This window comes from Cyanistes caeruleus, chromosome 11 (genome assembly GCF_971803275.1).
Source record: "Cyanistes caeruleus chromosome 11, bCyaCae1.hap1.1, whole genome shotgun sequence".
Taxonomy (NCBI): Eukaryota; Metazoa; Chordata; class Aves; order Passeriformes; family Paridae; genus Cyanistes; species Cyanistes caeruleus.
The window spans coordinates 5,810,039-5,822,169 of NC_141711.1; the positions used below are offsets into that span (position 1 = coordinate 5,810,039).

Below are 12,131 nucleotides of genomic sequence, written 5' to 3' on the forward strand. Positions count from 1 at the left end.
CCCAGGCTCCAAAAGCCAAATTTGTCATCACTCTAAAGGCTGGCTTGTCACCTGCCTTCCTCTTCTGTCAGTTGCTGATACTGCTCCAGTGTGCAGCTTTTTCTTGCTGCTGGCTCTTACACATGGCGATGGAGACCAGATGTGCCTTCCTCCTCCTCATGAGACTTGTGAGGCTGCCAAAACTCCATGTCCTGCATGAGGAAAAGACACTGAGGCTTTGACACGGGACTTTCACAAGCTGTGGGCCAATTGGAGTTTCTTTGGTTTGGCTTACCAGCAAATTCAACATCATACCTGTTTATTTGGTTCAGCTAAACCTATCCTCTAGGTGACTCCAATCTGGCTTTGATGCCTTTCATGAGTTTGTAGAGCCTAGGAGCCGCTCTGAGCAGCCTGAAATGCCATTGCCCTTGTGCAGCCTGGTTTTTTGGGAAGAGATGCAGGTGATGAGCAGCATGATTGGAGCATCCTGCAGCGCAGTGCCCCGTTCTGTTACAGGAAGGAAATATGGCTCTGTCCTGCACTCAGCAGGAATCTGCAGTACAAGTTTGCAACTTTAACCAGAGGTAGTGGAAGCAGGATTGGCCTGCGATATGTGTTTCTCTCCCTAAAATATCCCCCTATTCCCCACGTAACTGCTGCTGTGAGGGGTTAAATCACACTCCTGCCCGCCGTGGGTGCGCTGAACGCTCCAAGAGCTCCCTTCCCTAAATGCTGTGTTGGGCCACATCCAAACCAAAGCCAGTTGGATGCTGTCCTTGGTGCAGATCCCTGGTGAGTCACGCTTTGACCCGCTTTGGGCTGCCTGCTCCTCCACATCTGCCCCGTGCTGGGCTCCCACACCCTAGGGCACATTTGGGATGTGCAGCCTCCGCTTAGGTGTGCTCTGGAACACGCGTGAATAACTGATCCGCTCCTGCCACGGGACACACGTGTCCCTGCGGAGTGCAGAAGGACATCCCGGGCTGCAGGGATGCCCCCGGGCCCTGGTGTTGCCCAGGCTGTGCGGATCGAAGGGAAGGAGCTTGGGGAGCGCGGGGAGCGAGCGCCGGGCGCGGGCCCTTTAAGAGGGGCAGCGCGGGGGGGGCGGCGGCGCCCGCGTTCACACCTGGAGTGGGAAAGGGGGGCGGGCCCCGGCGCCCGTGATTGACGGGCCGCACCCACCAATGGGACGGCGCGGCGCCGCGGCCGGGGGGGCTCCTGGCCAATGGCGGCGCGGCGGGGGCCGCCCGGCAGCCAATGGGCGGGCGCGCAGGGGGCGGCGCGGCTACATGTTGCGGTGTCGCCAACGTGGGTCCGCGGCGAGCGGCGCTCGGGCCGGGCGGCAGCGGCTCCGATCCCGCGGGAGCGCACCGGGACCGGCCGGAGCCCGCCGAGCCCGAACCGAGCGGCGCGGAGCAGGAGGCGCTTCCCGCGGCGGGGACGCGGACTCGACCCGCCCGGCAGTGCCCGGTGGATGCCGGTGCCGTAGCGCCCCGCGGGGCCGGCGGCCGAGGCGATGCTGCGGGCGGCGGAGCGGCGCTGAGCGGCCGCGGCGTGAGGGCTCCCGCCGCCTCCTCCCGGCGCGGACGTTGCCCGGTGCCGGATACAAAATGGCGCTGCCGTCACGGGCGGCGGCGGCGCTGCTGCTGCTGGGGCTGCTGGGCTCGGGCGCCGCCGGCTGCCCCGCGGGCTGTGCCTGCGGCGGGGACGCGCTGAGCTGCGGCGGGCTGGCACTGCCCGCCCTGCCCCGGGACCTGCCCCGCTGGCCGCGGCACCTGTGAGTACCGGGGAACCCGCGGGGACGGGCCGGGGCTGCGCTAAGGGCTTCGGGCGGCCGCACCGGCGCTCTTTGGCTTCTTGTCAAGCGCGGGGAGACTCGAAACAAAAATCCCCGCGGAACTCCGGTTTATTTATTTAAGTGAAGTGGCCGCTACCGCCTTGCGGGCGCGGGGCTGCGCCGTGCGAGCCTTGTCCCGGGAGCCGGTGTCCCCTCTGGCGCCCAGCCGGTGCGGGGATGGGGTGATGGAGGCGGCGGGTGCGATGCTGGGCCCGGCTGAGAAGTTGGGGCTCGGCGCTCCCCCTGTCCCGGTCCCACGCGGGGCCTCCGGGTGTCCCGGAGAAAAGGGAGCCTGCTCTCTTAGCGATGGGATCTGCTGGAGATAACGGCCAGCTTGGGCTTCCGAATCCTTATTAGGACATCGTCCATCCATCCATCCATTTGTCCGTCTGTCCATCCGCGCCGTCCCGGGGCCGCGGAGCGGGGCGCGCCCGCATCCCGACCCCAAAGCCGCGCCCGCTCTTCTGGCTTTTAATGCTGCCAACTTTTTAGGCTGTGAACTTGGGGGGATCGAAAGGGAGTCAAGGGCTCCTGGGGAGTTTCGGTAAAGTCCAGGTGTTTCCCAGTAAAGGCTGGCTGCTCTCCCTCAGTAGCTGCGTGTGTAGCGCAGTTCCTATGCTGCGGTGTATATGGTGTGTCCTGGGGGGCAGCTGAGCTTACAGCACCTGGTGGTTGCTGCAGCACCGTGGGATGCTTTTTTTGTCCCTTGAAGGGTGTTTTGAAGTGCTCAGGTTCGTGTCCAAGCGCAGGACGGTGTCACTGCCATTTCCCGGGAAGTGCAGCGGCTCCGCTCCCGTTGTGTGACCGCTGCTCTGGGCTCTGAAATAAAGAATAAGCTGAAATAAAACATCAGTCACTTGATACTCAGGAGATTCGGGAGGGAAGTGTGCTCAGCATTGACAGTTCGAGTCGTTTAACAGGCCAGGAGGACTGAGAGTATGTGTGTGCGCTCACAAACTTGTAAAAATAAGTGTCCTGAGTTATAGTTAACTTGGGGAAATCAGTGTCCAGAAAGGGAGAGGGAAACAGCGCTTCTGTTGTGGGGCCTTTCTGCTGTTTGAATAGATTCTTAGATTATCGAATCTGTAAAAGCCCTGGATGTAATAGATACTCCTCAGCTCTGCCAGGAGAGAGGATGGTCACTGAAGTGTTGCTGGAGACAATCCAGCTCCTTATTAAGAAGAATTATTAGAGATTTGTCGGGTTCTCCTGATGGTGGTGTTCACTTTTAGCTGCAGAAATGCCTTGTTTGACATGAAATTATCGTGTCTCGTAGAGAGGAGTGTGTGGCCTTTGCATTAAAGCCCTGACTCATCCCATTCACCTGTTGCACTGAAGGATCTTTCCCTCACCTTTCAGAGCAAGCTTTTAATAATTCCAGCATTCCCATGCACCTCTTAAAACAAGACAGTGTATCTTTGTTTGGGGAAGAAAGTGCGTTAATAACCCAGACAGAATAAATTTATTATGGTGTGGTTTTTCCCGGAGTGCTAATACCCAGGGGTGTCTTTTTGAAATGCAGCAGGTTTTGGAGTGTCTTGTGTTCAATTCGAATTTTATTGGTGAAGTAGGAGCATGAATAAATCTTCCGCTATGGACCCATGGGCTGTTTATGTTTTAGACACGTAGAATACGGTTTGTAACTTTGTATGTTACAAAGTAACCAGTGGTTGGTTTAAAATGATTGCTTTTGTATCTGAAAATACAACATTTAAGGCGTTTTCCTTCTCTATTGCTAGTGTAAAAAGATGTTGAAGCTATTGCAAATACTTTTGTTTTTAGAGTAATGATGTTTCTAATTACTAAAAATTACTTTTAATTACCTATTTCAGTTTAGGAGCACAAGGATGAAGCATACTTTTCAGGCTTAGTGGCATCCTCAATGTTCCTTTTTTGTGCAGAGAGTTGATAACTCACTTTAGTGGTTTAATATTCTCTAGAAAAGCACCGTGCGCTAGCGGAAAGTTACCTCCGTGCAAGTATCTCTGTTACTTTTTGGATCGATTGATTGATTTTTAACGTGCCCTTTTAAAGAAAAAGAAGGCAAATATGAAGGTGTTGCAGTGCTCCGTGGCTGGTGGGGGTTCTGCAGCCATAAACTGGGGAGAGACAGGCGATGCTGGAGCTGAGCATCCCTCGCCTCCATCCCTGCCGGGCAGGCTGTGTCCCCGCCGTGATAAGCTCGGGCATGTTCCATCGCTAATAGATGAGATAAATCCAGTTTCCAGAGGCTCTGGTGGCAGTGCTTTAACTTCATTAAGGCGCTGTTGAACAATCCCTCCTTAGCAGTTTATCTTTATTCCTAACGAGTGCCACAATGCTGAGGCAGTGCTTGGAGTCGGTTTTCAGTGTGTTGGAGATAAAGCTTTTGTTTGTCGGGTTGGAAATGCGGCTCGGCAGCCGGGGAGGGTTCTGGAACAGACTTAATCATGCCGTGTATTTTGTCAACAGGACTATCAGTACCGAGGAAAAGCACTGGGGCTTTTTGAAACTATTGTTATTTCTCTGCTGGCAGCAGAACTCGGAGTTGTAATTTTTCTCCAAGCATTCAGAAGGAATAGCTGATAAACAGAGGGGCTGTAGTCGCTCACGTTTAATGTAGTGTGGCATGGATGTTTTTCAGGGGTTTGTTTGTTTGTTTGGGGCTTTTTTGTTATGTTTTTCATAAAAGCAACAGGCAGCTCAGCACTGTGTACCAGTTATATAAGTGTTCTTGACTTTCTGCACAGGGCACGTTGCAACACTGCCATGACCCATCCAGCTGCAGATGGGAAGGGTTCCTGATCCAAGGGGAGAGTCAAACTCTGCTGGGCAGCTGATGTGCACAGAGCTCCTTTGGAGCTGCTGGAGGTGCTTCGTGTCTTGTGCTGTTTTAAGTCTGAAGTTTGGTTTTTACGGTAGAATGTTGTGTGTGGCATGAAATTTAGTGCTGAGCTTAAGTGCAGAATGCCTCGTGTCCCCCAGAAAAAACAGGGCTCCAGCAGTGTTAGTGATGTGGCACATCCCCTGTGACCCCTGCTTCTGTCTCTCCCAAAAATCTTAATTTTTGAGGAGTGACAGAAGAGTTATTTCCTTTAGGCATCATGTGTGACTGAGGGTTTTTTCCTATTTAGTGATAAAGCAACAGTATTTTAGGTACAGCTTTTGGTGAGAAGATTTAAGGACAGTGAGGCTGTGGTAGGGTAGTTAATTCATTGCTAGCATGGTCTCCAGAAAAGAAAGTTTTTATTTTAAACAGAAGTATTGTGCAGTTTTGACCCAAATGATTAGGGGATATTTTGGGGGGTACAGACCATTCGTGCATGGACCCTTCTGCCTCTGGGTCAGTGTGCATGTGCCTGGCACATCTGGGAAAAGGCAGAGCTGGGCTAAGAGCTGCTCCCTGTTTCCCAGGGAGGCTCTAGGGTTTGGTAGATGGATAAGTTGCCCCGAGGCAGCAGCTGTGAGCTTGCTGGCTCTTTGCACGGTGCTGCTGCTCTCTGGAGAGATCGAGGCAAAGTGTCTGAATGCTTTTTAAAGTCCTGTGGGTGCCTGTCAGCGGTTTCAGGGTCTGGAAGTGCATTTGAACTAGGAGTCAGGAGCAGTCTCTTTCTGTGCTCAAGTGTATACACACAGATTTTGTTCAATGAAACTTAATGTTTGTGTTCAAAATTACCTATAAATTTCTTGCCAGACTGGGGTTTTCATATGCCAGATCCTGTTGCTTTGCTTCTTTCACATGTTAGGGTAGATTCTTTGCTTGCTAAGGGGCTCTGCTGATGCTGGTTGAATGGGGTTTTTTGGGAGAAGGGCACTGCTCTCTGGCTCTGGAGTAAGCCTGCTCCTGCAGATGCTGGAAGAAGAAGAGGTGGTGTGGGGGACTCTCCTGCTGACAGGAGGCAGGGGGGTGCTGCTGGCAGTACCTCTCCTGTATGTCCTGCTTCCCGGCCTGCTGAAATAATGGAACAAAGATTAAGTAATGGTCACCCTGGGCTCCTGGCCCCGCGCAGCTGTGGAGCTCCCAGCGTGTGCCGGCTGCCCGGGGGGGCTGCAGCCCTTGGAAAGATGGCCTGGGACAGGGATGTGGCTTGGTGCAGGGTGGCAGGTCCCCCCTCCCCTGGGGCAGCAGTGGAAACCCGAAGATGCGCTGCGAAGCCAGCGGCTCCCTGCTGGATGGGGCTCCAAGGAGCCTGTCCTGCTCAGGTGGGACAGCGCTGGGAGCTGGTGGCAGTTCCTGTGACAGAACCGCGTGCCTTGCAGTGCCACACGGATCTGGTGACCCTGCAGCGCTGTCCCTGCCGGTGGCCCTGCTCGGGGGGACAGTCCCCAGCCCCAGGGCTGCAGGATGGCTCCGCACCCTGCGGCTCCTGCGCTGTTCCCCGCTGGGAACAGCAGAGCCCCTCCTTGCAGAGCACTGCCTCCCCGGGCCTGCTGCTGAAGCATAAATAAATACATGTGCTTGCAAGTAAATCCACCCTTCCTGTGCGAACATGTGTCGGTGGATTCGCTGAGCACCCTCGGCACGCCGCAGTATTTATTTATCAGCCCCTACAGGAGGGCAGCAGTTTCCAGCCCTGTGCATCTGCTGTCTGAGCTCTCATCTCCATCCCACACTGAGCCGCAGCCGGGCCACAAACTGGCTCATAGGACTAGGATTGAAAGTAAATACGAGACTGATAACAAAGGAAAAAATACCCCCATTTAAGAAACCCTTCTGGCTCTCTCGAAGAAGCCCCTGGCTTCTCGTGAAAGGCTCTAGGACCCCCTCAGCCTCCTCTGCATATTCCTCCTTCTGAGAAACTTCACGGCATTTAATCACTTGGAGACTTTTCCTCTCTGCAGCGACTGCAATTTGAAACGCAGGGGTCCCATACAAAAGAGGCAAGTGCTCAATGGGCTGTGTTAATATTCAGTGCCATTTACAATGGGTGCAGTTTGAAAAGGGGAGAATGGATGGTCTGGGAGCTGGGGGAGGAGGAACTGCAGAGGGAAAATTCCCAGGACAGGGGAACCCAGTAGGCAGTCGGAAAAAACCCCAACACACTGTCAAGTGCTCTCTGGAAAAATCAACTATTATGTGTTAGGTACACCTTCGTATTTTCTTTCTTTGCTTGTGCAAAGTGCTTTACAGTTTTCTGGATGTAAGGTTTGGGGGTGGCTGAACTTTGCAGGATTTCCTGCTTGGAATTTAAGGAGCAAATGTGAGGTTGATTGTCTTATCCCTTTGCTTGTCGGCATCAAGAAGCTAAAGGTGGTAAACGAATACGTTTGGGACTCCAGGCACTTCAACAAAGCACTTCAGGTAGTTAAATGCTTCCTCGAGCATGGCTGAGATTTCACTTGCCTGCTTAAGCTGGGGTCCTGTCTGTGATGGGGATTTAGGCTGATGTAGAAGTGTGAGCCTCAGCTGGTGCATGGAAGTCCAAAAGCATTGGAAGGATGGTCTCGGACTGTGGCTTCAGGAGAGTGCTGGAAGGGCTCAAGGAGGTTTCATGTTGAGGCAAATCCCCTAAGAATTGTCCCTGAAATGCCCTTGTGACTCTGCTTGCACCTGGGCTCATGAATATAGGAGCATCTGGCAGCGGTGTGCAGGGCAGCTGGGAACTGCTGAGTGCCACCCTGGGCATGCCCAAGCAGTGCCTGCCTTTGGGTGCTTTGATCCATCCAAGAGGGGTTGGGGTTTTGTCTTGAAGTTTGAGTGGCTGCAAATTGGGATGATGGCTCTCATTCCTCAGTAGCCAGCTCTGCTCAGGATTTGTGTATTGGCCATGATTTGTGTATTGGCCCTGACTGGTATGTTAGCCGCACCCAGAAACTCTCAATTAGGGCTGCAGGGCTTTTAATTGATCTCGTTGGCTGCCCTGCCAGACACCTTGGATTGAGTTAGCTCAGCTCATCAGCTTTTAACACAATCATTTTGTGCTGCTAACCTAATCACCCGGTGTGACTCCCTTGTCCTGCAGTGTGGAGCTGGATGGGGTCATGTGGATGAATGCAGCAGAGATAATTCAGACTAATGTTGCTTCGAAGAGCCATCTGTGGAAAATCCAGGCTTCAGGTTGATCAGCTCTGCAGGACCTGGGCTGGGCAGGAATTAGCACCTCCTGCAGGGTCAGGGGAATGATCTAACACAGAATTTAGCTTTGGTGAATAACAGTAAATAAATAAAGCACCTTGGTCTGGATTGTGGTTTCATGCAAATTTGGGCACCCCCTAACAGTTCTTCCTTGCTGGTTTTTAGTGGCATGTGGAGAAAGAAGCAATGTGAGGCACCAGGGTGTGCAGGAAGAAACAAAGTTGGTTTTTTTTTTTCCTGCACACCCTGAAAAATACCTGTTTCCTGGTACATCCAGCTATTAAATGATGTACTTATTACAATATTTTTTTTTTTTTCCTGGCATGCATAGAGGCCTAAGTCAAGGACCGTGGTGCCGTTGTGCTAATGCACCACATGAAATACCTATTATTGTTGTAGCTGAGTCATGCATTAATAGTTAACCAAGTCCTGTGCTGCAGCCCAAGTCCTACAACCCCAGCCTCCTCTGGCTTCAGAGCAGGATCACAACATATGTAGTATCTTACACTCCCTCATTATGTTTTAGCACGTTGTCTCTCAGGCCACAACCATATAATTTTGGAGATGTCTAGAAGCAGGCCCTGCTATTTTGGGGACACCTCTCCGGGCCTGATGATGTGTCACATACAATTCCAGGAGCATGGTTCACTTCCACGTGGTTCAATTTTCAGTTTAAGAACTGAGGGACAGGTCTCAAACTGCAGCCATCTGTGTAGCCTTTATTAACCATACACTGGATATGCATACAGAATGGTTTGTTTTTTACACCTGCCATGGCAGTTTTGTAACTTCCCACAGTGGTTTTGAGTGGATTTCAGGAGGAAAAGTATAGGTAACTTAATAATTGAACAATTTGGATAAGCTACAGATTCTTAAAATGTTTTACACAAGTTGAATTTGAAAATGCATTATCTGCCTAAAGCTTTGTTCTGGAGATAAAAGTTCCATATGCAAGAGACTTTGTCTTTCTGTTGTTTTTTTCTTTCCAGGGTGGGAGGCATGGTTTGGGTAGTGTTGATATTGCTGTTCATAGTGGAGCAGTAACTTGTGTGAATTTTCCTTTGGTGTCTTTTTTGGACCTGCTGGGGCAGGGTCATTATTTTTTGAAATTAGAGGTGCAGTCTTAAATGTAATTCTTGTAAATCCTACTCAACTGTACTTGGTTGCATATTGCAAAAGTTTCCCCTTTGAGGGTGCCTGTTTTTAGATGGATCCTTTCAGATTAGAGAACACACCCTGCTGAGTTCTGTGGCAATTTGGCTATAAAATCTTGAATTGAAATGCTTTTTCCTAGACCACCTCCTCCAACTTTTAGGTTTTTTTCTTCCTGTAGGAAGGCAAACAAACCATCAGGTGCAAGGAGGAAATGAGAAATTTAGAATGCCAAGTCTGGGCAGTGCTGCTTCCCACTTGCCCACACACAGGGACGGGGATTCATCCTCACCACTTACACGTTTCTCTGGTTGTCCAAAGCCTGTGATTTTGGGATGGGCACTTGCCAGGATAGAACCCTGTTGTCTTTCAATGCTGTGAATACTCCTCTACTCACAAGCCTCCAAAATACTAACCTGCAGGTTCCAGATACACTTTGCCTAGCTGGTATTCAGACTGCTTTATAGCTTTACTTAGAGTGTGTTTTAGCCTGCTGCATGCCAGTATAAACACAAGTTTTCTATGTTATCTGTCATCTAAAAAATACTCCTAAGAAGTGATGGCTGTCCAGCAGGGCTGCATGGCAGTGCTCAGCTGATCCCCAGTGCAGATGGGTGCTGGGGTTGAACTGGTGGAAGATGGCTGGAGCTGGCAGGTTTGGTGGATGCTGATTTATGGCTGAGTTTACAGGCACGGTGCTGGGGGTGTCCTGTGTGTGTAGGTGCCCCTCAGGCTCGCTGTGGGTGATGTCTGTGCAGGACTGGGGCGGTGGGAGACTTTGTGGGTGGGGGAGCTCCTGGTCTGTGGGTTGTGTCCTGGGTAATAAAACAGCAATTGTAGGAAATGGCCTGGCTGGAGGCCCTGTGAAAAATTGCCCCCTAAATGTGTTCCAGTTGTCCAAACAGCAGTGCCTCTCCTGGCTGTGCCGTGCGCAGGGGGAGCCTGGAGCTCACATCGCTGCCACCTCGGGAGCAGCCCCAGGCACCCTTTGCTTGCTTTTTGCCATGGCTCTGCCATCCACATGGGTTTCAGAGCTGTGGAAAAGCACCAGAAACTGTCCTTTTAGCACAGGTTTAAAAAATGTCCTCTAGCATTGGCTCTTCTGCAGCAGCCCAGTCTGTGGGCAGGCAGCCCGAATTTGGCTGTTTCCCAGCACAAGGTGGTTGCTTTGAGATGGAGCTGGAAGGTGCATGGGGCCATGGGATTTCTTCCTCTCTCAGGAGATTTTGCAGCCTGTCACTTGCAAAGGGTGAGGAGGTATATGTTGATCCTGGATGTTCTACTTCTCTCATGCCCAGTTCATCGCTCACCCACCTGCCTGGTGGTGGCAGAAATGCCAGGGGCTGTGACACAGGGCAGTTGGCTGGTGCTGCAGGTTTTGCTGCCTGTGGTCTGGCCTTGCTGGGAGCCAGGAGAGCATCCCGTGCTCTGTTTGTGCATGTAACTCACTGTAAACCTTTGTCCCCTTCTGAACTGTGGCAGAGTCCCATCCACACTTGTATTTCATTTGTTTTGGCAATATGGGGAGACTTCTCCTGTTTTAGGAGATTTAAACAAACCATGTGATGTTTTATTTTGAAAGGTGTCATAATAGTTTGTGCTTTTTCTTTGCTAAGTGTATTTTTGTGCTCTTCCTGTCTGTTGGTCTGTAAACAACTCTGTTCATTCTTTTTCCTCCTTAAACAAGTCCTCCAAGACAGAATTCCTGGCTTTCAAACACCTTTGGATTCTTTTTGAGTACATTTTGGATGTAAGTCAGCGAATAAAGGATAGTGTTTTTTGGTTGTTTTTTTTTAGACTTCTCTGAATTGGAAGGATTTGTTAGAGTTGTGCCATCTTTATTATTTTACGTGGTTGTAAACCTCTTGTATATCTCCTCTCCCACTTGCCAAGCTTTGTTATGGAGCAAAGCTTTGTTATTAACACCCAAAAGCTGTTGAGGTTGATTAAATTAAGGGGGTTGAATGACTCTGTTCATAAGAGTGGATAAATAAACTTTTTCTTTTACTGTAGGTTAGAAAATAATATTAAAATGGGTATCTAGGCAGACTCCACCTTTGCTGTGTGAGTGGGCAAGGAGAAGTTGTCCGGTTTGGGAGATGTGCAGAGCGGATGCTTCACTCCTGATCTCGGAGCACTTTTATCCGGAGTTGTCACTTGTTTTGCCTGCTGGACAAGGAGCTGGCAGCCTGTCCCTCCAGCCCACAGGGATGCAGTGGGACTCCTTCAGCTCCTGCAGTTTCAGCAAAAGCCTCTGTTTATCTCTGTGAGGCTGAGTCCAGCTCCTCCCCAGTGAAGTTGCTTGGCTTCTGCCTCCTTGGTGAGCTGAAGCTCTTCCAGGAGCTCTGGTTTCATCCTTGCTGACCTTACCAGCAGAGACATGTACTGGTCTTTGAGTTAATCTCCCTAGACAGAAATTTGTACAGATCTAATAGGATATGTTTGGCTTACACTGTCTACTTAAAACAACAGTTGGATTTGCTCCTCCCTGGTGCAGTGATCTGAGGCAGGTACTTCTGTTTACCCAGGTTTCCTGAGAAAGGAGGTTGTGCAATGGTCCCTCTGTCTGTTTTCCTTCCCTGGAGCTTTTGATGCTGTTGGCCAATTTCACTTTAAGAGGTGAACTCAAATTTGGAATGCCTGCCTCTCCCATGGGCAGCAGGCTGAGGAGAGTGGTGTATCCCCACGGAGGGAAGGGAAGCAGCGTGAGATTATCCTGTGTGAGAAATCAAAGAATCTCTGTGGGAGACAGCAGTGCTATTTCATCCCTGCAGAAGTGGATAACAGAGCCCCAGCTGTGAGACAGGGCTGTGCTTACCTCTGTTATGAGGTTGGTGAAGGAGGTGTTCAGAGTCTTGCTGGAATGGTGCTGTTGTTAATATCTGATAATATCTGATATCCAGTGTCTGATGTCCATAGGCAGGACCAAAGGATTTTGTGCTGGGTTACCCCTTGCAGTGTTCCTGTGAATAGGAGATCCATGGCATGGAGAAAACACCCAAATCCTGGCCTCTTTGGGGACCAGCATGTTTCCTCTGTGTCTAAAGTGATGTCACCAGTGCAGTGGAGGGAGGAGCATCTCAGCCAGAGCAGTGAGCTCTTGTG

General features: G+C 51.1%; 1 protein-coding gene across 2 annotated transcripts in view; it reads left to right on the forward strand.

The window, feature by feature from the left end:
• Positions 1-1,313: 1,313 nt before the first annotated feature.
• Positions 1,314-12,131, forward strand: part of LRIG1 (leucine rich repeats and immunoglobulin like domains 1) — an 87,028-nt gene continuing 76,210 nt past the window's right edge. Inside the window, exon 1 of one of the 2 annotated variants that reach the window (XM_086845235.1) lies at positions 1,314-1,759. In XM_086845235.1, the coding sequence (XP_086701361.1) occupies positions 1,593-1,759 (167 nt within the window). In that variant the 5' untranslated portion in view covers positions 1,314-1,592. The remainder of the gene's footprint in view (positions 1,760-12,131) is intronic. The other variant, XM_086845234.1, reaches the window with a different exon arrangement.